This window comes from Microcebus murinus, chromosome 1, assembly GCF_040939455.1.
Source record: "Microcebus murinus isolate Inina chromosome 1, M.murinus_Inina_mat1.0, whole genome shotgun sequence".
Lineage (NCBI taxonomy): Eukaryota > Metazoa > Chordata > Mammalia > Primates > Cheirogaleidae > Microcebus > Microcebus murinus.
Genome location: NC_134104.1, coordinates 57,469,946 through 57,496,373, shown reverse-complemented (window position 1 = coordinate 57,496,373; position 26,428 = coordinate 57,469,946). Strand labels below are relative to the sequence as shown.

At 37.7% G+C, this 26,428-nt stretch overlaps 1 protein-coding gene across 24 annotated transcripts in view; it reads left to right on the top strand.

Annotated features, from left to right (window-relative positions):
* ZBTB20 (zinc finger and BTB domain containing 20) overlaps nt 1-13,901 on the top strand; it is a 760,184-nt gene extending 746,283 nt beyond the window's left edge. For all 24 annotated transcript variants that reach the window (XM_076001586.1, XM_076001621.1, XM_020287367.2 and 21 more), the window contains one exon: nt 9,461-13,901. In XM_076001586.1, coding sequence (XP_075857701.1) covers nt 9,461-9,882 — 422 coding nt within the window. In that variant the 3' untranslated portion in view covers nt 9,883-13,901. The remainder of the gene's footprint in view (nt 1-9,460) is intronic.
* The last annotated feature ends 12,527 nt before the right edge of the window (nt 13,902-26,428 follow it).

Sequence of the window (26,428 nt, the reverse complement as noted above, 5' to 3'; positions counted from 1 at the left end):
TATAAGTGACCACCTATATGATTGTGATTTCACATAGATCCTCCTGTATCTAAGAATACCTACCACAATGATGATGATTATCGTATTTGAAATTCTTGTAAGAATTGCTCTTCTGGTAAACCTCTGGTTCCAGAATACCCCTGTTAAATGACACATAATTTGCCAGGGAAGAGTTAAATACTTGAATTCTGATACATGGAAACAAATTAGTTTCTCAAAACAAACCTTGTTTCTCAGATCAGCTAGAAAGAATCTAAGAGATAGGACATAAAACAGATAAGTTTAAATTGGAGACTAGGAGGAAAGGAAAACAACAGACATGGAGATGAGGTATCCAACATGGAAGTGAACACTGAAATAGAACATTACTTAAGATGAAATTTGCCTTCTTGCAGTTTAAGTCAGGACATTATGTAAATTAATGTATGCATCTTTATGGGAATCAGTTGTTCTTAAAGACTGCAGTTTTCACACCTCCAAATAAACATAGTGACTCACTACTGAATTTAGGAAGAAAATTGGGTAGTGGTAAGTCACTATGTTTACTTGGGGTAAATGTGAATGTGCTAATAATCTGAGATCAATCAAGGGAAATTTTCCATCTGGTATCAGTGCTGCCATTATTAGGAGAATTAATCAAATAGTAATGTTTTTATTTATGTAGCAACTTATGGTTTACAGAGTGTTCTTGCATAATTTATGTCCTTCCTCTGAATAGCCAATTTATAAGCCATCAAATTAAGGATTAGGGAGAAAAAAGGACTGAATGTGTCTCCTTTGTAAAAGTTGACTCTGCTGGTCTTGAACGCACAAACATATCTACTCTTCCCTTCTATGCATCTCTTCTAATAGACCTAGCAGATATAAAATTCATATATTCTATTAGCTCACATATTGAAATGGGCTTTAAATTTGCAACATAAAATTTCCGGCATACTACCGAAGATTGTCTTTTTGATGTATAAATACATTTCTCCAATGGATTCAGCAAAGGATTCTGTGGTTAACCCAAATAACTAGGTTTGCCCGTGAGAAAATTTCAGCAATGGGTTTGCATACCTAGAGATCATATGCAAAAGCTACAAGTGAAATCATTTTATAAATCTGAGTTATACTCAAATGGATCTTCAGATCTCTAGTAAATAATGAAGTGCCTCAGTACATTATGAAGGTTTTTGTACTGGTGTGTATAATGTAGCCACATCTGAAAACAATGTATATATGTAAATCAAGCACTTCATTTTTAAAAAGCAGTGCTCTTCCCTTTCACTCCAGAATTATTTGGCAGTGGCAGTTTGGTAAGGCCATCTGCCTTTCAAGACTTTTGTCTAACTGAAGGAGTCCCTAACCTAACAAAGTTTGAGAACTATTAGTCTAGATTTTCAAAAGGCAAGACAGCCTGAACATGTGGAAGTAATTCAAGACCTGGATTCGCTGTGGCTCAAACAAAGTTCTTTCCAATTTCTTGAGAAAATATCAAAAAAGTAGGGCCTCACGACTTAACAGGAGCCCAGTGGAAGTGATAAAAATCCAGAGCAAAAAGTCCAAATGTTGGTATAAAAAGATTCTAGAAAGTACTGGGGATACTTGGAAGAGTGCAGGTGGACTTACCTATAGTCTAAACAAAAAGAGTCCTAAAAATAAAGAATAGCTTGACAGAACTGAAAGGAAAGAAACTTGGGTTCTTTCCATCACAGCCACTATGCAAACAAATAGACCAGTATTTGTGGCTTTGCACTTCAGTAACACCAAGGTTTAATGTAGATAGTACTTACTCTCAACACTGCAGACTCAACTCTGAGATCTGATTCCAATTAAAATTCTGTATAGCTCTATGTTAATGACTCACATATTCATGAAGCAAAGTGTATGAGACAAATCTATAGTCCATCATACTGAATTTGGGGCTAAGTTCTACCTTAGAGAACCAAGGAAGCCCTGTTTGTAAAGCATGTTTTATAATGATTATAACAGTAAAATTTAGAGTAGAGGCATAAGTACAAGATGATCATAGTAGAATTTGATGACTTCAATCCAGTTTTGTTTCCTCTAACTGGCTCTGTGGCCTTAAACAAGTCACTTGATTTCATAACCCTCAGTTTCTGAGTTTAAAATACAAATAATAATTTTCCTGCCTTTTTAGTAGCATAAAGGCATGATGCATGTGAGAACTTTTTATAAAAGGCGAAGTATTACTTAATTTTTTAAAAAATCATTATCGTTATTTTCTTTGCTCTGTCTCTCATCTCTAAATAATACACTTTCGATGTGTATCCTTCCTCCGTGGAATTCAAATGCTGAAACCATGTGATACTGCTTGGGTTTCTCTTGATCTTCCTTCATAACAAGAACTTTTTTTTATTCCTTATTAAGTTTAATGAGAATAAAAGAAAATCCCTCACCTAGCACTCTCTATCCACTACCCAGCAAACCACAGTAGGACTTCCTTACCTCTAGGGGTTTCTCAGATTCACTTACTGCAGCCTCATAAAAGTGTGAGAAAGGAAACCAAGAGTTAAGGATATGTTTGAAAGCAAGAGAATTAGAGAAAAAACAAAGATAACACAAACCATCCACAAAGCAGGGTTCCCGTATACCTCCTTCCACCAAGAGAAAATACAGAAGTCCAATTAAAAAATGGCAACGAAAAGGAAAGACAGAATATAAGAAAAATAAGCCTTGGTGTCAACATGGGTATGGAAGGCAAGAAATAGGGAAAACTCAAGAAAAGCTCAGAGTGTGCCAGCAGCATGCAAATTCTGCCCCCCCCCTCCCGGCCCCCCCAGGAATCCTGAATCAGAAACTCTGGTGATGGAGCCCATCAATCTATATTCCAACAAGCCCTGATTCATGCTAAAGTTGAGAACACCTCTCCTAGAGAGCTGAGCCTAGGCAGTAAGGAGGAAGATGGCATCAGGTTGCTTTTGTTAAATAACATTATTCTTTAAAATACCACTAAGAAGAATCTGTGTGTTTAGAAAAATAAAATCAGAGTTACAGATAAAGCTTGATTTTGTAGTGCATACATTATATTACAGAAGCTAATATCTCCCATACGAGAGTCTTCCAAACCACACATGTACAGTAGCAAGTAAACCCCTTCTGACACTTAGCAATGGTGACTGGTACCATCAGTATGTATTGTCTTTACATACTGGAACACTGGAACATAAACTCTGTGAGGGCAGAAAGACACACACAAATATACTTCACACATATATATCTCATAGTTCAATAGTACTTTACACATAATAAACATTCAATAAATACTCAGTCAATGAATGAATCAAATCCTTCTCTAATGATGTCTGACCACTTCCAAAAGGATGAGTGGTCTATTTCCGTAGTTTTATTTATTTTATGATACAGCTCCACAGAACTAGTGCAAAAAATACATTGCATATTTATATGTTAAGGACTCTGTCCAAGGTTCTAGAAACATCTTTTAGATATCATGTTCTGTTTGTTCTTACCTTGCTCTAAGTAACAAAATAGGACACATAATATTCAGAATGACTAGGATGGCATCTAGGGCTATTTCTTTACCTCCAGGTGTAGGGTAAACAGATTTAGCAAACAAAAATACAGGACAACCAGTTACATTTTATTTTCAGATAAACAACAAGTATATTTTTAGTGTAGCTATGTCCCATGCAATATTTGTGACATACTTATACTAAAAAACTATTCATTGCTTATCTGAAATTCAAATTTAACAGGATGTCATGTATTTTATTTGGCAACCCTATCCAGGTGGAACTTTCTTTTAATAGCCAATCTTAGGACTTTTTGCTTTAAAAATCTATAGATGAATACAGGCTAGCATATGTAGTTGCTTAACAAATGTTTATTGAGTAAGTAAATGAATGTTCAAAGCTAACATTCTTTCCAGGAAAATTTAATTCTTTTCTCAGCAAAACTTCTAGATTTTCTTCTTTTCTTTTTTCTTTTTAATTTGCTAGAGAATAGTTTGTACACATAAACAAAGTATGTGTACAAATATTTCATACTTATGTTTTTTTCTACCAACAAAAGATAGGTGTTTTGGCCTTTTTTGAATCATATTATCAACAGTCTATCATTGGTGACTTTGGCCCATTTGTATCCTCTGTACATATGATAATTTTGCTTATTAATTTGAGAAGCTCAGCTATTTCAGCCATGAATTCAATGTAAATAGATATAGTGATAATAGTAATATAACACTGTTGCCAATAGGGCAATAATAGCAATATCAAGATGATGATGTGATAATCCTCATATGGAGCTAGGACTATTAATTATATCAAGCCAGTGGGAGTAAAGGAACAAGTATAAGTTTTGGAGTAAAAAAAGCCTTGATGTTACCATTTTCTGACTGAGTAACTTTAGGAAAGTCATATAACCAACCTAAGCCTCTGTTTTTTTCAGATCTGTAGTACTTTATATGATTGCTCTATGAATTAAATAACCTAATTTGTGTGAGAGCACTTGACTATAAATGCTGTAAAATTATCAAAGCCATTTAGGAACATATATACTGTATGTAGTATATATATATATATATATGTTAGGAACATATATGCTGTATAACATATATGCTATATGTTATAGCAACAGCATACATTTTGCAGAATAATCCAGAAAGCAAGGAATTGTTAACAGAGGAGCGGGGATGATCTGGTTGGGCCAGTATCATACTGTCAGCTGTTACTGACTTAGGCGATCTTCAGGATGTTAGTACAATTCTCGAATTGGAGATACCGTCTTCTGGGGATGTTAATATCTATCCCATTTATAAAGTTGTAAGAAAAGTCAAGTAATATGTATGAAATTCTTCAAAATTCTGCTTAACACCAAAATATTTTAGGTGTCACTGAAACACTTGGGAGCTCCTTAAAGGAAGGTGCGCTCTGTAATTATGAACGTGCTGTGATGGTGGAGTGTAGACATGTCAGAAACTGTCTTACTAAATGGGGTGCATGTTTTGTGAATGCAGTGTGTCCCCAGTAGGCAGTCCCTTCTCTATAGGTTCACAGTCCAAGATGGCACACCCCAGAAACTGCATGGAAAGGTTCGCAGGCATTCGCACTAGCTGTATCTCAGGTGTGTGGGCCCTCCTTTAACCAGACTTCTCTGGGCAGAGTCTGAACTCAGCAGCCAGTGAAAGCTCCATCTTATTCTATCCGAGCACACTTCCAGTGTTGTTTTCTGGTCCAATCTTGCTTATCCCCATTCAGAGGACCTGCACTTTCAAGCCCCGTTTCTGCTCTCTGCACCAGTGGCCACCTTCCCCTGTCCATACTCTTCTCCTCCTCTTCCTTCCTTGCTGCCTGCTGTCCCACCAAGCATTGTGCCTTGGTTTTTTGACCCCTCACTGTACCCGCCCAAAGAGAAGAGCATCGTGCTAGGGCCAATAATAGAGAGGCACAAACAATGGGAGAGGCGAGAAGGAGCAGTGATTCTGGAAAACGTCCTAATAATAGCATTCATTATCCTTTCTGCAGCCCAGGAGAAGCCTGGTTAGAATGAGAAAGAATCAGTAGAAGAAGTGAGTTCTTGCTGAGCACCTGGTACAGAGGTCACTATTCAAAATTGGGGTGTCTTGGCCCATTAGGACAGCTTTACTTGAACCTTGTAGGCTTTGGGCAAAACACCTCTGAATCTACTAACCTAAGCAGTGTCTTTCTTCCTCTTTCTTTTTTTGTTCCTTTGTCAGTCATGGTAGAGTAAATGTCAGAGCTGGTCCATGAGGAGCAGTTGAAGAGAAGGCATTGAAAACTGGAGGAAAAGATATATTCCACCACTCCCTTCACCCTTGGCAAGGCAGTAAAGGTCACTGCCTCCCCCTCGGTTTCTTCCCCTAGCTGTCTGGTTTCTGTGCCCCCAGTGCTCAGTTGCTGCTTGCTAGGAAATCCTGTCTATGCTATGTGCTGACATCTTATTCATGGCACTACTTCCTTCCATTAGCATGTGTAATTGAGAATAGACTATACCCTTAACTCTGAATTACATAGTTGCAATATAATCGCTTGCTTTATTGATTATCTGAAACAGTTTTTTTTTTTTTAAATTCTGGATTGGCTTCCCTACTCCATGTGAGTCATTTCTCAGTTGGTTTCATTTAACCTCAGTTCCTTTGTGCTGAATGGAACAGTTTAATTTTGCTTAAAATGACCACATGCTCTATACTAAATGCTTTATCTCCTTAATTTTCTAAGCACCTTCACAAGACAGGTACTTACTATATTATTCTCAAGCTATAGATAAGGAAACTGAGGCTTAGAGAGGTTAAATAATATGCCCGAGTCACTCAGCCAAGGAAATGGAATTCATATCTGACTCCCCCATCTGTATAGTTCCCAAATGGATCATTTTAAAGTGAAGGGACTTATATAAGCTTCCCCTTCATGTTATAATTTAAGTATCCACTTTGTACTTTGTGTCCCTTTCTAACAAATGAGACTTGCCATTCCTGACCATAGGCAAAAACCCAGAAAGCCATCTACCACCATTTATCTTCATTTTTTCATTTCTTTACTTGGAGAGCAACAATCAACAGACCACATCCATTTCATGTATAATGTCTGAAAGCCTTTGGGTATTGCTATAAGTAATATGCAAGAAAATAATGAGAAATAAAAATATTGGCATTCCTGCTGAATGATATTATTTCAAATTCATGCATATAGAAATGAAAGTTGTGGGCACCTGACTAATCTGAAAATCCACCCCATTTAATAAGACAGTTTCTGAAATGCCTACACTCCACCATCACAGCACCTTAATAATTATAGAGAGAACCTTCCTTTAAGGAGCTCCCAAGTGCTTTGCAAACATTTTTCCTCATTAACTAGCATACCATTTTTCTATGGCAGGGCAGGGAAACAGGATACTTTGTCCTATTTTAAATGTGGGACTGCTAATGCATTGAGTGACTAAGCAGGTTGCCCTCAGGTCATTCACTGACAAGGCCAGGACTAGGGTCCTCAGAGATGGTGGGCTACCATCAGCTGAGGACCACTAAATCTGCAAAGAGCCGAGTGGCAAGTGCTTGGTCCAGCTCCTCATTTACAGAAGGCAAAACAAACCCAGAGAGATGAAAACACTTTAAAAAGCCCAGGTCACACGGGAAATTAATAACAGAACCAATACTACACCCTACAGACAACATACACACATATATTAATCCCATGGAGGAAAAAGTAACAACTGTGAACAATCAACAGATTGATCTTGTAGACAGATCAGAAGGGTATGAAAGTAAAAAAAGTCTTATCAGTGACCTTGCCCAGAGCAAAAACACACAGTTAGAAGGTGAAAGTTTGAAACAGCAAGAGGGTTTTAACATATACAAAGTTTCAACATCCTAGCAGCCAAAATACCATCTGGAATTTAAGGCACACTTCCCACTAAAGGTGACAGGTGGACATGTTTTAAAAGATAGTTGGCCAGCCTATCATAGCCTCTATAAATTGTACTGAAAGCACAAGGATGGCAAAGACCAACTGAGTTCCAAGCATGTTTACAGCTGACAGAAATGTTTCAACTAAAAATAATACGCATGACTGTCTCCCTTAGGGAATCTCTCATTTCAAAAAACTACCAATGTAAACAGTAGGCATAGAATGAACTCTTCAGCAAACTGAGATTACTAGCAATGAGGCTTTCCCAACTTTTCCCATTTCAGTCTAAAAGTGAAATCCTTCTCTTCTAATCCTGGGATCCTATATATCATATTGTCCCGTCAGTGTGCTTCAAAACATATTCTTTTTTGTTTGAAAACACAACAACAAAAAACTTTCTGAGGTAAGAAAGTTGTATAAAATGGATCATGAACCTAACACACTTACCACAGAGCCTGGCACACATAGGAAGCCCTCAGTACTTGGCGACTGTTTTCATTGCTGCTATCACCACGACACCTCAAACCTCTCCTGTTTCATAATGGGAAACAATGGAAACACAGTCAAGGCACATATTTTAAATGAAAATTAACTCAAATTTGTAAATTTCTTGCCTGGATGCATAGTTCCAATGTTGCAATATTACCCTAGGAAGTTTCAGAGGCTTTGGGTTTGAGGCCAGGTTGTGGAAGAGCACCGGGAAGGACTTTCTTCTCTGAGGTGGGTGCCTACATGGGGAATCAGTAATGAGGCCATGGAGATGGGCCGGACACCTGAACAGGGTTCATCTCACCTGTCAAGAGCAGAGCTGAGGACAAACAGCACAAACAACGACAAGTCTTTAAGGAATTATCCACAGACATGTCACAGGCTCATGGCCTTGACTTAGAGAGGAATATCTCCTGTGGTCATTCAGTGACTGAGTATTCTTACTTACCTTCTTGTTTCTAACAAACTTAATCATTTGGTTCCTAAGCCAACAACAAAGCATAGCGGTAAACGGAGGAGAAAGAAAGGTTCTGCCAACAGGCTGAAAGCAAAGAAGGAGACAGAAAAACTATTTTAAAAAGTGACCCAAGAGTTCAAAAGGCATATGGAACCATTTAATGGGGGGCGAGGGGCGGAGGGTATAGCCTTGTAATAAGAATGCCATGCATGTGTTCCCACACCATTCTTGGTGGTCTGCAAAATGATTTCACATGTATTTTATGTCAACACCAGCACCGAGAGGTAAGTAGGACTGTGTACCTCAGAGGCATTTGGTGATTTGTCAGAGTGGCATGTGGTGTGTTGGTGCCAAGATTTGAAAAGGACCATTTACCCCTGAGATCACTGTGTTGTCCCTCATCTGCTCAACAGCCACACCTGCTGAGGCCAGTCTGTAGCTCAGTGCAGTCAATACAGAACAGCCAGTTGACTTTCAAGTTACATTTTAGGAAGATTTCTGTCTAAAATAGATAAAATCAAAAGGGTAGCTCTTTCTAACAACTTATTTCTATTTTGGCAAATATTTTCCAGACTTAACAATCAATGTATATAGGCAAGTTGACTAGAAAGAAATGGGGATGTCCCTAAAGAACGAAGCTCTATGACCAATATTCTTAGATCTCTATGATTTTAGAGAACCCCACGTCTCCAAAGATCTTTCTCCTCTCCTGTTTCTTATAATTGTTTGATAACGTTAATGGGAAACACAAAATCCCCTAGTTATATCCCCTAATGATGACACTGAGAATGACTCCCTTAAAAGGCAGCCCTCCCTTTTCTCCACAGAATGACCTTTGAAGACTTTTAGTTGGAGACTATCTGGTAGCTTTCCAAGAGAGCCATTTTCTGACATGGGAAGTGGAAAACTCTAAAGTGTTCTACATCACCATAAAGCAAGGTTTCTCTGCACGAGAGAGGCCAGGAAGGCCTGGAATTTTTCCAGTCAAGGATGATCCATTAAGCAATCAGATTTTATTTTTTTTAATTTTTTTGTTTTTCTTTTTGTTGTCTTGTTTTTCTGTCTCTCATTCTCCCTCCCTTGCTATGTCTCGCTCTGTCCTGCTTGCTGTCTCTTCCCGTATCAACAGGTGAGAAGCCCCACCAATGCAGCATCTGTTGGCGCTCCTTCTCCTTAAAGGATTACCTTATCAAGCACATGGTGACACACACAGGCGTGAGGGCGTACCAGTGTAGCATCTGCAACAAGCGCTTCACCCAGAAGAGCTCCCTCAACGTGCACATGCGCCTCCACCGGGGGGAGAAGTCCTACGAGTGCTACATCTGCAAAAAGAAGTTCTCTCACAAGACCCTCCTGGAGCGACACGTGGCCCTGCACAGCGCCAGCAACGGGACCCCTCCTGCGGGCACACCCCCAGGTGCCCGGGCCGGCCCCCAAGGCGTGGTGGCCTGCACGGAGGGGACCACTTACGTCTGCTCCGTCTGTCCAGCAAAGTTTGACCAAATCGAGCAGTTCAACGACCACATGAGGATGCATGTGTCTGACGGATAAGTAGTATCTTTCTCTCTTTCTTACGAACAAAACAACAACAAAAAAAGAAACAACAAAAAAAGCTATGGCACTAGAATTTAAGAAATGTTTTGGTTTCATTTTTACTTTCTGTTTTTGTTTTTGTTTCATTTCATTTTGTACTACATGAAGAACTGTTTTTTGCCTGCTGGTACATTACATTTCTGGAGGCTTGGGTGAATAATAGTTTTCCCAGTCTCCCTCGGATGGTGGCCTTAAGGCCTGGTAGTGCTTCAAGAGCTCCACTGGTTGGATCTCTAGCTACTGGCCTCTAAATACAACCCTTATTTACAAAAAAATCTTTTAAAAAAAGTAAAAAAAAAAAAAATTTTTTTTCACTTGTGAAGAGCACTACAAAAATATATAACAAAATCTAAAAGGCCTACTGTCTTTAAGTACACCGCTTGCAGTGTTTCAGTGGACATTTTCACAATTCTGGCCGCTCGGACTTCACAGTAACCAGTTAAAACTGTGGAATATCACTTCTGGTTGAAAACCCAGAGGAAAGGCCCTGCTGTTTTCCACCTACCACATTGTCTGATTTCACAAAAGGGCTGTGGGGGCGGGAAGGGGCAGTGGGTTTGGTGGTGTGGGAAAGAAAGGCAAATGGCAGGCTTCTCCCCCAGATTCTGCCCGGGCCCACACCCCGGCCCACCTCCTCCTATTCCCCCCTTTCAGCAGAAGCCAGGAAGACTTGGACAAGCAACAAGCAACAGTGGCTATCGCTATCGTATTTATTCAGTGTCTTCGCTGAGCCACAGCCTCAGCACAATCAAGAGGGACTTTCATGAAAGGCAGGAATGCAGAAAAAAACAAAGATATCAGAAATTTGCACCTATGTTTCTAGGTACAAGAGAAGGATTATTTCCAACAATCTTTGCAAAACAAAGTGTCAGGATATATTCTTGTGGAAGAGAAAAAGAAAGAGAAATGGAGGGTGGGGGGAACAATAAAAAGTTCTTGAGGCTTTTCTAATTCAAAATTTTATAGAGGGGCAAAAGTGACGTTTACCAGATAGAATGCTGATTTTTTAAATATATTTACAACAGTATTTGTGTAAAAAAAAAACAAAAAAAAAAGTGAAATTGTTAAAAGTAATTTTTTTTTTTCATTTTGGTTATGCATACACTGCCACCAATCCCTTCTCTTTTATTTTATTTCACACACATATATATATTTTTTGGTAAGTCAAGACTGTTAAGGTTAGCGATACTGCTTCCAGATAGAAAGAATAAAAGGCAACTAAAGTTATATTTGAAAGAGAGGAAGGATATTTTCTTCATATTTTTTTTAATTTTTCTTAATTTTTATTATTTTAAGTATTGCCTGGGTTGATGAGGGCCTCTGTGGCCAGCCCATCCCTGCTGTAATTTGAATTGCTGCTTTGTATTTTGATATGTAGTTCTTTGACTTTTAGCAAGCTTAAGTTGCTCCACTGAATATTTTTTTCAACTGATCCGTCTAGAATTCTGTTCTTTTTCATGGGAGGGACTTTATCTTTCAGAAACAGCTTTCTTCTCCAAAATTTCATTGAGATCTTATGATTCTAGAATTTCTATTGACTTTCCTTTTTTTTTTTTTTTTCCTTATGATGAAAACACTAGTAGTCTAGAGGTCTTGACAAATGGGTTCTTTTCTTTTGTGGTCAGCTAGGAGGAGGAGTTCACAAAACTCTGCAGTACCCTCCTCACCCTTCACAACTACAAAGAGCATCATTAGGAGGAGCCTGTTACAGATCAAGATACGTTGATGCCAAAATTACTTTTTTCCTTTGAAATGTCACCTTCTATTTTCCCCAGGGTTAAGAGGGCTAAATAAGATGATAATTCTTTAGATGATTTATTAACCTTTGTATTGTGGAAAGATTTTAGGGAAATTAACAACATTTCCAGATGCCAACATCCACCAACCAAAAAGGCCACCAATCTATTGCATCATACCAGATGCCACTCTCTCTTCCTAGTTGGGATTTCTCTCCTCGGTCCTGATCAAGGTATTATAATAGAGATTTTTCCATTATAGACAGTGTCCTGAAGGGATTCCAACTAAAATGTAGGAATTCTTAAACCTAACTAAAAATCCAAAAGTGATTTAATTGCTGGGCATATTTTAACTCGAAGGGAAAAGTAAATCCTTAAACAAAGCAGAAACACCAAACTGCAATTTTAGAAAGAAGAAAAGAGAGCGTATTTTAGTTTCAAAATTACTTTTCATTTTAATTTAATTTTCCTTCTAATTTTCCTGTCAGCAATTTATTTACAAAAACTATGCAGCAAATGAGGGAAAATCTTCCAAGGCAAGCAATTCTGTAATGACTAAATTGGTTTTATTCATATATTTTAGACATTTGGTTAACTTGGATCTTTTTCATAAGTTCTTTGTGATATTTAATAGGGTTAGTGCAACTGGAGTGTTTGTGAGTTTGATTTGGTCCTATGGTGCTTAATTCAGTGGATATTTTGCTAGACGTTTTTATGTAGACCTGATGGTTGATTGACTATTGAGTACTACCCATCATGCTTTCTAAAGGAGTCCTACCAAGAACTGTGTGTCCAAAACTGACCTGTTGTAAAAGTTAGTGAGAAACAGCTTCAGAAATAAGAAACATTCATTTTTCTATTGCTAATTTTGCTTTTTAAAATATCAGTAACTCTAATATTTCCACTTACCACCAATAGAGGGAGCATTAGTTAATTGACCGTGTCATGGAATTGTTTTGATAGTTTGAAAAACAAGTCATTCCACCCATAAAATAAAATTTAAAAATTGACATTAAGAAAAAAAATTTTAATCTAGAGGAGGTTGACATGAAATCATTCAACATGTTACATGTGAAACAAGGCCAAAAGCCACTTTAAAATATTTCTAACTATTTGACAGTAGTAGATTTAAAACAGTGTCTTTATTTAAACCTTAGCAAAATAAGAAAAATTTTCGTAATACTTCCAGAAAAGTTGATCTTGAGTGCCATTATGGGCCACATTTAGCTATCTGCTGCTCAAATCTGAGGGAGACCCATTTGCCTTAATGCAGATTTGCCATGTAAAAAGCTAAGCAATTGGGTTAAAATCCACCTTTTTTTATTTTCTGAATATGTAGAGAAGAAAGCCACAGGTGATTTGAAACCCTGTTGATTATCCTTTCCCTGTAAAGGAAGTCATCTTTAAAAAAAATTGGGTGGTTTCCTAAAGAATTCTTGGTGAGGTGATATAATTATTACCGTCCATGACAAAACAGACTGTCCAGATTTGCATAGCAGTAGACTTATTCCTACTGTTTGTCTATACCTCCCAAACATCTCACAGCCTAAAATTTTGACAAATTGTTTTGTGCAGAGATGAAGAAACTAGATTGGAATAGGAACAAGAAGTTGCCATGGGGCCATTGCTATCTGCCTAGCCTCTCAAAGGGCTGCTTTCCAAACTGACCCACATTTTAGAAAAGAAACCAGTCTGTACCTATTTGGAAAAGATAGAGATGCTTTTAGATTGCCAGTCCTCACTTTTAAATTGAACAATCACAAACATCTTAGGAAATAGGAAAACATATTTTGCTTCAAGATCAGAGAATGAATGGGGATCTTTTTCATTTTTTGATTTCAAATCTTACAATCTTCTTACATGTAGACCTCATGCTAGGATGATATCAGTGCTAAAAATTTTTTTCCTTTTAGTATCCAGGAAAGAGATAGATGAAATGAAAGCAAATATTGCAGATTTAAGACCTTTTAGGGTGAATACAGGGAACAAGAACTGGTATGGAAAAAAACCTTTTTTTTTCTTTTAGCAATTTGTGATATAAAAACAGAATTTTCTAAACAAAGGAAAGGAAAAAAGTCAAAGGGGAATGTGTATCTCAATATATTTAGATATAGTTTATAAAAAATAAAATTTCCTAGCACTAGAAATGTTAGTAGTATCTCAGCAAAGTAGGCAATTTTTCCCTATTAAATGCCAACATAAGAGCCCCCAAATGTGTAAAATATAATCCCAAAAAAGAAAGGAATTAGAACACATGGATCTGATACAGATCTACACATGGAGAAAGGTTGAGGAACAAACAAGGCAACAAAAGAAAAAGTCTGAAATGAGAGTCTCTGTATCAGATTTTTTTTACTATATATTTTAATTGAATTGTAAACTTTAGCTCTTAAGAACAGTTTTATAGACTTTTCACTTCCCAGAGTCCTAACACGTTGAATCTATTTGTGCCATGATTAAGCATAGCTGATAATTTCCTCCTATGTTCCAGCCACAGTCCATTCCTGGCCATCTTAAAGGTTGCAGTAGCTCTTGGCCTTGAAAAGACTTGGGTTTGCTTTGTTTAAAAGTCATAAGGATTTTATTTTGTATCATACAATATTCTCCAAGAAAACCCTTTCCAATTCATGAACAGTGTGCATTCTGGTAATGAAAAGAGAAAAGTTTTCCTCTGACTGTGTTTGTTTCACATTCAGTCCTTGATGCCTTGACCTGTGTGTATTTCCATCACACAAGCATCCCAGCAGTATGTGCCCTGCCCATGCCCAAAACTCAGTGTTTTTTCTTCATACAGAAGTGAAAAATTAGATATGTCCCTAGTAAAACCCCTCAGATCCCCAGAAAAACACAATAAAGGCTCATGTTGCTTCCTTTTGGGGGGACTCCTCCACAATGCTCCCAACACCTATTGCCTTTAGGAGAGGACGCAGTGAGACAGATCTGGCTGGGATTCACACTAGATATGCCCCTTCTGGAGCCTTCCTCTGTTCTTCTAGAAGATTTTATTTGATTAGTTGGGGCTGGGGACAGGAGATATATGATTCTGCAGAAAAGGTGTCAGATAATCAAATCAGGTCTGCCTCTGCTAGAGCCAGTGTGCTGCTGCAGCAAAAGGGAACAAAAGGAAGGTGCAATGTAAGAGCAGACCTAACCTGAGACGCCCTTGGGATTTAGGAGAATAGGAGGGTGCCCTTTCTGTTATGACCTGACTCTCAAAAGAAATCTTCTAAAAGAATTCTTTAATTGAGTAATGAGTGGAAGTCAGGAGTAATGGAAGCTCTGAAGGAAAGAACAAAAGAATTGCAAAATGTATTAAGCACCAAACAATGCTAAACCAAGAAATATCCAATGGCAAAACTAGGAAGTTTGGCAAGAGGTATTTAGAGAAATCTCTGGGCTTTTCCATGAGTAGGGTTGACAGACTTTCTTTTGAGTGCTTTCTGGCTCTGAGAAACCTCTTTACTCGCTAGAAAAGAACTTTATTTAAATGCCCAATTTTGTCCCCCAGAAAAAGAAATTAAAAAAAAGAAAAATAAGACACTAAAGACAGAACCATGTGACTTGGTGACAAATAAAAGGAAGGGTGCACTAGAATTTCAATAGGCTCCCTAATGCCACAGCAAAAGCAAAGCAACCCAATGCCTCTCAAGCCTGCAGTGCATGAAGAGAGAGTGCTTGAGCTGACCCAGCCACCGGGCTTTCTGAGGCTAGACATAACTTTCCAACTGGAACAGCAGCAGCCTCTTTCTCCTCTTTGTGTTTTCATGAAGAAAATGGCTGTTCTCTGAGGTACCTAGGAAATAGATTACATGGGGCAGACTTTCAAAAGCAATCTCTGCTCTGGTGCTCAGGCTGCTCATGGAGGCAGAAAGGGGGCACAGAAGAGCTCTTGCTCTTGAGAGAGTATTTTCATATTCCCAAGGGTTTTCTGTGTAGAGTTGCTATTTCTGACACCACTTAAACCTTCACGAGAAGAAAGGCTGTGGTGGTGACTCATGTTCCTGTAAACACAGAATGTGGAAATTACTAATCCAAAGTATCATCTCTAGCACTGGATATCGAGATGATCAGTTCGACCAAAATACCCCAGGATTCTTCTAAGTCTCTGAAGATTTTTTTTTTCTTCTTGAACACTGAATCTGTGGCAGTCAGCAGTGTACATTAGCAGAACCCAGGGCATGGTCGTGAAATAGTAGGGCTTGTTTCCATTCTTTGTAGGGGGAAGAGGTAGGAAATGAGGGCTGCATAGCATGAGTTCTTTTTCAGAATATATATTTCCTCCTTACTGAATGAGGGGGAGATTTGCCCTGTTTTGAAACAAGAAACACCATCTTTCCACACCACTGACTGAAAGATTAAAACACCTGCCATTCCAGTGGTTTCTTTAGACCCTGCCTGTTGCTCTATAAACTGAAAATTTTCATATTGCAGTCAAATCTGAAGTGACCTCAGTTAAGGTATTTTCACAAGAAGCTACTTATAGGATAGAATTATTGCCTTAAATCAGAAAGCCTGGGGAAAAGAACAAAATGGGGAAATTGGAAGGCTCTGAGAAATGGGCATTTCTTGCTTCTTAATAGTAGTGTTATCGCAAAACTAATCTCTATTCATGATTGAGGACTATGGAAACAGTGACTTCTTGGGGAGGTAGCAACCTTGTCTGGAACTGGCTATTCTCAAGAAGTGGCTGCTATTCCTATCTATTCTATCTGAGTGATGAAGGTCAATGCTAAATGAAAATAGACATCATCTTACTAAATAGTGAATCCTATAAAACATAATCAAGGGTAGCTGGGATGCCAATTGTAAACATTTTCTTAGCAGGGACAACAATCCCAACAAAACAACTTTCTTTCCCTGTATAGTGTATCGTAGGCAAAATCTGGCAACACTCATGAGAATCGAGGTTTCTGGGATACCTAATGAGGGTGTAAAAGTCCCTACTAGCCCTCTTTCAAATTCAGAGGTTTCCTTGGTTCAGAGCGCCTAAATGACATTTTGATACACCCAAGACAGAGAAAAGAGTTTTTTAACCCCATAGGAGACATCTGTTTCTACTACTGTTGCAAGAGTTGTTATTGCCCAGCAAAATCATTGCAATTTATATGTAGATTCTAGTAATGAAAGGGTCTTAACCCATCCAGTATGTCACAGCTGCTGTCCAAAATCTCTGTAAATGACTGCACATTATGCATGTGCACACACAGTGTGAGGTGCTCTCAGCACAAAACTGTTCCACATTCGTATCACCCGGTGACAACAAGACTGATTTGGGAATTTCTCGCTAGGAGTCAAAAGTCTGACATATCTGCTTCTGCTCTATTGTCTTAGTCAGGTGCATCAGTATCTGTGATGAGGCTTTAGGGCATTCTGAAGGAGCCCAACCATCAGTAATTTCTATGTATCCCTTTCATGAGAAACTTGAATATGCTTGTGTGGAGTGGAGTACATTTAACAAACTCTGCAGTTCTATTGGATATATATTTGTGTGTGTGTGTGTGTGTGTGTGTGTGTGTGTGTATGTGTGTATTTATTGTCTCTGGGAGTATGTGTGCCTCTCAAATGAAGCACACACAGGCAGAGGTCCTGGTGCACAGATACAGTTGCCTCTTCCCACCATTGTGCTCAAGGCTTGTGGCTCCCTTCCCAGGAAGCAGTCACCTGCCCACTCTGTTGCTTTTTGTAGCATTTCAGAGTTGGGAGAAACAAAGGCAGCTTGTTGGATCCACAGCAAACCCACAGGGACAGGCTGTTTTCCTCCAGAAGAAGGTAGAACAGAAGTACTCAACTGGCAAGCAGACAAGAGGGAGCAGCAGTCTGGGCTACCTCACCAGGTCTCCTGGAGGAGGAGCGGGCACCGATGCCAGGCTGACAAGGCCCATACAGACTTTAGCCTGAACCATCCCATGGCTAAAAGGCCTCCATTCTTTCCTCTATGCAACCCAGTGTATACACACGTGCGTGCACACACACACGAACCCACATGTAAATTTGATTCCCAAACGAAAGCTTCCTAATTCTGCCTGCATCTGCAGGATATGGTCTATCATTCACAAACTGTGTCTCCTGAAACCAATGTGGCCTTTGCCGAAGTCTTTCCAGGAGTGGGTTGTTTACTATGTCTAGCAAACCAATAGACTATAGGGGGAGTATTTTTTTGGTGGTCTCTAAGAACTGATGGCTCTTGCCCATCTCAGACATTCAAGCAGAATGCCACTCTAGTGTAACGTACTTAATGAGTGAACCTGGCTCTCGTACCTGACTCTGAAGTCTTGGTGGCCTGGAAAAAGTTGGATTCAGTTTTCTCACTCCCATGCCCTTCTTTTACTAGATGGTTCATTATTTTTTATGACATGTAGATTATTTCTGCTTTACAGAATTCAGAGGACATTTTCTTTCCTCTTCTATTTTGGTGACTTTTCCCTCTCCCCTCTTAAGTAAGGCTACTTACAGTTGCAACTTTTTTTGTTATTGTTATTTTTTTAATGTATATTGTCTTTCTATATCCAAAAGAAGTCTCTGACTGTAACCATAGATATTTCTTTCTACTGGAAAAAAAATTAGTTTGTTTTTGTTTTTTTTTTTAATTAATAGTACTAGTGACTTTGTGAAAGAATGAGTTACTATTTAGGTATGCTTACTTAAGTACAGTACACTACATTGCAGTATTTCTGAAACCTAGAACATACACATTATATATAATAGCTCTATATTGAAATATATATTACATTATATTCATTTTAACTTTTGAATCTGCCTATGATCATGAGTTGATTGAAATATTATTTCTTTGCATATATCACCCATCACCAACCTGCTGCAGTTAATCTGGTGCATTTAATAATATTATTACTGCTCTAGTTTGCTTTTTATATTATCAGCTTCAGTATTGTCATTAGACAACTTTAGAATTTTTTAAGCTCAGACTTAGCAAATGTAGGAAAGTGAAAACTTTTTTTTAAACTTTTTTTTGGTGTGGCTAGTACAAAGAGGTTCATATTCGAAGTGATCTTGTTTAGCTGACCCTCTCAATATCTGAAGAACAAAAGAAGTGCATATGAATGTATCTGTGATTTTCCCCTCTAAGACTGTCACTGTCTATATTTGCTTTTAAAAATATGACCAAGGAGCTGCTTAACCTCCACAAGATCTGACCAACAATTACGGGCTGCATTTCAAAGGGCCACTCTTCTGAGAAGCATAAGACAGTGAAATGCCTACTTGTCTCAACTGTATTTTCAAACATATGTTTTAATACTGGTTCTTTACTGACTACTTTCTGTTTTCAATATGCTTACAATTATTTTAACTAGTCTTCAACATTTCCCTGAAGGCAACTTGGCAATATAGTGTTCATTTTCCTAGGAGTTTTTTTTTTAAAAAAACTAAAACCAGAGTTCGAAGAATCTTTTATTGACAGAGGCTAATAGCAATAGTACTCAGAAATATCTATTTGAGACATTTTTACAGTCTCAAGAATCCATAAAATGGTGGCTCTTGGGTTCGTGACCCTCAATATCTCTATTTGCCTGTGAAAGCAGGGATTTGTTGCCTTTCCCCTTTAGGCTAAGTAGGAACCTTCAGAAATCAGGCATCTTGTCTTCCTACAAGAAACATTTGCAGATAGAACTTTCAGATCAAGAGCTTCTTTAGCATCCCTCAGCTGTTCAACCCAATGCCCGGAAAACATCATGGTTGGATAAACTCCTTGTCCATCCTGGGTACCTGAAACTAGTCTCCTTCCCTCAGTTCTACATTCAGGACAAAATGAAAACAGCTCTTCACAAAACTCAACATAAAGACCTTTCCACACTGGACCAATAGTAAGGCTTCTCAGTGTGAATATTTAGGAATTCCTTCCTTTCATCTTTCCTAATAACTTGTTATTTTCTAACCCTAGCCCATGCTGCTGTGCCCCCCAGCAAGCCCTGTGCCCCTCCCTCCCCCTCGCCCGTCATCCCGGCTCCCTCAGCACCCTCCAGTCCTGACACCTGCTATTCATTAAGGAGCTACCTACTATTAGTCTACTTTGAAGGGGCTAATATGTTGAGTCTTAATAGAAAAATTACGAATCTGATCTCCAACTTTTTCAACTAAATGCATTTCTGCTAGACAAACAGAATTGGCAATTGAGTGTTAGTGAAGCTGTTCCTTCTCCAATAATCACATAATACCCAAATTGTATCAACTTCATTATTTTCCCTTTACTTCTTGTTTCTCTTCAAGACTACTTTAAATTACCTATTCTTCTCAAAACTCTAATAATTATGACCCCCAACTGTTCATTTCTCTTCCTTCCCTCTACTGCATTCTGAAGCTCCTCCTTTAAGACTTTTTTTTTCGTTAAAGAGCACAGAAATGAGTGAGTTCATAAACTTGAGACTCGTAGGCAGAGTGAAGCATGTCTTCATTTTGGCTTCAGATTTTAAAAGTTATCAATATTCTTTTGAGAGTGGGAGGACCTGAGTCACAGTTTTAAATGTCAACTGTACTAGCTGAGGTCATTAATTCCTCTCACCTTCGCATTTGGCCAAAGATAAGAGAAAAATATTTTCTGCATTTTTTTAAATACCACAGTGTTAAAATTCTTGATATGAGTCGATCATTTCTGAGGGTGAAAGAAAAATCATTAGTGTTGACGAAAACTCCTGCTAATACTTAACCAAAATACATGTTTATCAGATACTAGATTTACAGGAATCTAAAGAAAGGAGTAACATTTCAAAATAATTTTGATAATGGCTCAAATCTTAATGCTTTCTTGTCAAACAAGTAAAGTCACTTACACTTAAACACATTTTAGGAGAAATTAGGAAGAATTTCTTTATTGAAAAAACAATTATTGATTGGCTTAGAACCTTGAGCAGTAAATTACTAATGGCTGAAAATATCTATAAAGTTTTTAAAGTATCTGTTTTTCAACCAGAGATTCCTTAAACATAAACTTAACATGCTTAAATAAGATAGTAATAAGGCTGAATGGATTCTTAAAGGGTCATGCAGTGCACTCCCTGGTAACCTAAATGCTCACCATATAATTTAGTCATCATGCTAGATCTCATTGCAGTGAATTACAACTATCTGGTCACCAGAGCATTATTCAAAATATTGATACCATTCTGGGTATATCCCTTTCAGGATAATTATAATGTCATTTTCACAACAACCTTGTAACAGTCTTTCTTGACTTCTAGTGCTCTTGCCGTGATGCCACATTGCCTCTCGGCTCTTAGGAAGACAAATTCTGTGACATTTAGAGTATTACCTGGTTTTGGGTGCACAGGAGGTATGCTTTCAGCTCTTGCTTTACCCTTTGACAAGTATCAGCATTTAATATCAGAAATGTATTCTTATTTGACTTGACGCTTGAGCCAGCTTTTATCTTAATCAAACCAATTTGTAATATCAACTCACACCATAGAGAACGATGAAACAAATAGAATTTTCAGAAGCCTTCCTGAGACGTACATCTAGTAGGAAACCAAGGTTTCTAAAAGCCAGTATTTACATTGTTTATGACTATGATCTTCAGTTGCAATGTCCTCCCAATCAATCCTGTCTCCTTCTCTTCCTTTGTCCATTCTGATTCCAGGTATCTTTTTATAAAATACTGTTTATCTAAAGTATTCTTCTCCTCAGGCATTGGCTTCTAAAAAAAATAAAAGACTCACTTTTAAATCCTAAGATACTATAATTAAAGTGTAATGTGGAGTAAGAGTGGCTCTTGTTCTGCTAGATCCCATTTGGTTCAGTTAATCCAAGATGCCTTTTTTGACACTGTTCCTTCTACTTCCCCAAGAAGAGTTCCAACCCTGAGACCTAAGATTTCTCACCACGACCTCTGTGTTAGTCTCAGATTAATGTGTAAATCCTGTTTTATATTCCAGAGACTCCAGGGTGTGAATTTCTTATTGCTTATGAGCCTCCTGTTTTTCCAAGCTGACAGCTGTCAGGAGCACCAATAGCCCTAATGGTAACTAATGCAGCAAAATAATAGTCAGAAACACTATAGTATAGATTTGGGAGGATAGGAAGGGATTTTTATTCTTCTTTTCCCCATAAAAAGCTTGCTTTCTCCAATCTCCCCACCCTGAACAACGCATTTCAGAAAGTTTGCATCTCATTTTACAGATAAGTAGTCATAGAATTTGCAAATATAGTTTAGGAAATGTTCTGAGATTGAAGCTGGTAGCAAACGAGTTTATTTTCTGCACTGGACTTTAGGACAAGTGTGCATAGATGCAATTCCTTCAAAGAAAGTGAAACATGGCAAAGGAAAGGGATAATACTTTTACACATTAAAACAGTTGTTTGCTATCTATAAACCTTGATTTAAGCATAATTACTACTTTTTAGAAATCTGAAACTGGAGGAATGTGTATTTTAGTAAAGTTTGTATGTTGATTTATTTGTTTCCCTTTATCTGTTTCTTCTCAAGATAGGAAAAGATTTTTAAACTTTAATTTGATTTTGTCTATGGCCTAACTATATTCATTTCCCTCTCAGAAAGAAAAGCCTTCCATCCTACCATTAAGGAATCTTTTCTCTATGAAAATCTTATCTTCCTCTTCTTATAGCACTTGAGAACTTTGAAGAGAGAAATTCTCTCTGCACTTTGAGGATAGAATAGTTAAAATAAAGACTGTTCCTTGAGAAAGAAACCCTATTACCTAACCTAACAGGTCTGGGGCCAAAGAATGGAAATTGATTGCAGGTGAAGGTCATGCATTTTATACTACAAATCCTTATTGCCTCCTCAAATCCTTTTTGAAATAAGGCTGAGTACAAATTATTTTAGTTAAATTCCTCTTTGGGTGTTTCTTATTAATATCTAGTGCAGAATACCCAGAATAAAAAAAGAAGGGTGCTGCTAAAATGCCAAAAATCAATCTAGAGACTTTTATAATTGTAGGTAATTCTTTTCTATTCATTTTCAGACTGTATGTGTTCATGAGTCTCAAATAGAGAAACATCTGCTTCCACGTCACTTCTCCTCAACCCCCAGAAACCCCCCCCACACACACACACACTAGAGGTGACAATAACAGAGGGAGATTGCTACCACATTACTAGCACTTCACCCATCCATATCCCCTCCACCACAAAAGAAGGGAAAAACAAAAAAACAAATTTGAAACTTAAAAAAATAAAAAAAGGAAATTGTATTTCATTTGAAAGCATACTGTTTTCGACTCAACTCAATTTACAGATACCCTGACAACCTTTTTATAACCTGTCTTTTGTGCTGTAATTGACAATCTTGGCTCAATCTTTAAAATAATTGGAATTTCAATTACGTGAACAGAGGAAAAGCAAAGAGAGCTAATAGGACAATGAGATGAGACTAAATTTGATATAGTTCTGGATTCCTAAAGCCAATTGTCAAGGTTACCAGAGAAAGTTAGCACCACTCGTCCCTTGTCATTCTTGCCTATCTCTCATTATTATAATTCTCAGAATTAATAAGATAACTATACTTCTTTGTGATTAAAGACTTCTCTTAATGCTATCAAACCCATATAGAGAAAATGGTAGAAACCTTTGATGGCTACTGTACCTAATCTGCTCTCTGGGGTACATGAGGAGTGTGCAGGGGGATAACTGAAAAAAAAATAATAGCTCAAATTTGAGATAAGATTTCATTGTAGTCTAAGGTGCTTTGCGTATGTTCACAACTAGGGGAATCTTTGAAAAACAAGGCTAGTTACTCCATTCTTGCTCTCTTTGGAACAAACCTTGAATTGGAACCAGCTGTAGATTTGTAGAAGAAAATTCTCAAGGGTATTTTCAGCAGTTAAACTTCTTCCTTAGTTACACGGACTTAACCCTCAGTTTTCCTGAGGGGCCTATTGAGATATAAATTAAAGGTAATTTGCATGTGTCTAATTAAAATCATTTTTTGCAATATTGTTGAAAGAATTATGGTTTTCAGAGTAGAATAAAAATGAGATCTCTTAGTTATCCTCATCATGGCAAAATAAGATGTGAAGTTGACATGATAGAGAAAAATCTATGATAACTTTATGTTTTAAAGTAATTTGAGTGTGCTGATCCCACTATTGCCAACCTTCTTTGTTCCTGTAATCTATTCTAAACTACGTATTGATTCTCTTAAGGCTTTCAACATATGTGTGTGTAGGTATGAGCAGACAAGCAGATTTACATTTGGAAAGTGAAGAACCAAACTGAAGAGACAGATTCTCGAGCATTGTTGAATGCAAATTATTTCTCCAGAATCACTCAATATTGCCACCTCCCAAACTAATTCTAGATTAATCTTAAGAAAGAAGTAAGCTCCGTAAGAAATCCTATTATGAATGTTTTTTTTCTTACAGAATAACACAAGAAGAGGTACAATACAGACTCTTAATATTGGTATAATAATTCAGTTTTATATATAATAATTGTACTTTTTGTGTGAGTGTGTCATTGAGCTGTTTGTACCAGTTTTCAATCTATCATTCTGAGAGGGGCCTTGAGAATTTCTGTGTATGTGTATGTATATTTGTATTTATGTGTAGTCAGAAAAAAAGTGAATAGGAGAGAAATTAAGTGAGGGGAAAAGTGGTCAATGTAGAAAAGTGAGTGGTCCTAGTGTACCTATTTGTGTTATGTAAGGTGGCTGCTGCCTTGTAGCCCTCGAGGAATAGCTGATTGCACTATTCAAAAATAAGAGCCCAGCACTGTTAAATTTAGGACTGTGTTTTGGGAAACAGGAAAGCTTTATCTTTTTCTGTACCCATTCCCCTTAGTATTGGAGCCATTTGATATGATGAAAACCATTAAATAAAAACCACTACTGACCTTTTCTTTAAATAGCTATTTTCCTCTTCTAAATAATACCCCTGATTTTTAACTCGACTACTTCCCTTTGTTTTCTGCCTATTGGCTTAATGTTTTACAGAATAATACATAGGTGCATACTAGTTTCTCTCCTTTGAGCTGAAACAAACAGGGGCAACAAAAGAGATGACTCACAGAAGTGTGAGGTGGAAACTGAATTTCCCACTTTTGTAGCACTGGTAACCTTAGAAAGAGCTGTTTAGGGTTGAGCTTTGGGTCTATAATGGGGCTTTTTTTTTTTTTTTTTTTTTTGCACTAAATATGACTGCACTGCATTGCACTACTGAAATGTATTTACTTGTGCTGGGAGAGAGTATATTAGGTATGGGAAAGAAAGAGGCAAGTTATGAAACTAGGAGCATCACAAAAATGGAGAGTTGTTTCCATCATGCTTGGTCTTAGCAGGGTCGGTGAGAATCTGTGAAATCCGCCAACTCTTAATCAGGCCTAGCAACTGCCATTCTGATAGGACCTGTTTTCTTATTGTAAAGAAGCTGAGTTAGTATGGTAAATTGAGGACATTTAAGAAGAAGTTTTACCTAATGTGGTTTCCAACTAGTCTTTCAGTAAAAGCTGCAAGATTGAGGAAGCTGACTGATAGAAGGTGGGAGTCTTTTCCTTGGCCTACACCACAGACCCCCTTGCTGGTGCCATTTCAGTGTGGCAGAGGGCATTGGTATATGCTCCTTTCAAAAACCATAACCTTGTCCATATTAGAGATATCCTTTCAGCTTGAGCATGCTTTTCCATCCCTGGGTGAAACCTAGATCAGGCTAACCAAAGAGGAAGGCCATGCATGTGGTAAAGTCCTTTAAGATGACAGTGAGGGAACAGTGCAATAAACACAGAAAACCAGTGAGGTGAAAAGTTTATTTTGAAACAAGCTAGGCCAACTTTGAAACTGGAGCAAGGATTGGAGAATTGATCAGAACCTACTAGCTGCTCCATCGTACACTATCCTTATTAAGCAGAAGACCTTAATAGTGCCTAAAAGTTTAGTTTTGAAGTTGTTTTTTTCCCTAACTTTTCTTTGTTAAGTTTATTTTTATTGCCTTTTTTAATCTTAGAAATAATCAGAGTTTGACAGCTCTTCAGTAACTGTTAATAAAAGAATCTTGCATCGCAGGAAAAGCAATAGATTGTATGGGTAACAATAACACAAAAGTTAAGATATAGAAGGACTCTTCCAGAATTGAAAGTGACAGCTTTGACGATTCTGGTTCATTAAGAAAGATCACAACCCATAGAAACAGCTAATGTTATATTTCTCTGAACACTATCACATGTGGGGGCATCAATTTGGAAAACTCTCAATTGAGGCCTCTTTCCTAAGATTACAAAATTGATACCTGTCTCTTTCTCTCTCTTCCTTAGTATCCGTCCAAGTCTACTATTCCAAGTTCTTAAAAAAAAAAGAGCTTTCAAAACTAACATATACAATCCCTTATAAAGCTCAAAGCATTATCTTTGTTTTTAATAAGAAACTCTAAATTCAGAGCTCTTAACAGGTACCTAGAAATGTGTAGTATTGGGTAAGCACTGAGAGGACATTGCACCAAACCAAAGCTGTAGAAAGAAATAATTGACCGTTAAAATATTACTGTCACATTAACTGTCCTAGGATATTGAGGCTTTGGGAAACTTCTTCCTTGAAACTTGCATGCCCACTCCAGTTCTGTCACCAAAGATTTTAATCTTCAGAAACCAATCTCTTCCAGACAAAAATACTACAACAGGCTCTAGGGATATGCTTCGGTAGTCAAGGGATGACACTTTGGTTTTCCTTCTGTTCACAGTGGTATTTACAGGAGACCTTGTTATAGAGGAGGTACTGAACTGTCTTTATGACTTAGGGTTTGATCAGAGGTTTAAAAACTAGGAAAAAATAAGTAATAGTACTTGACACTGTACACTATCTTTATTAG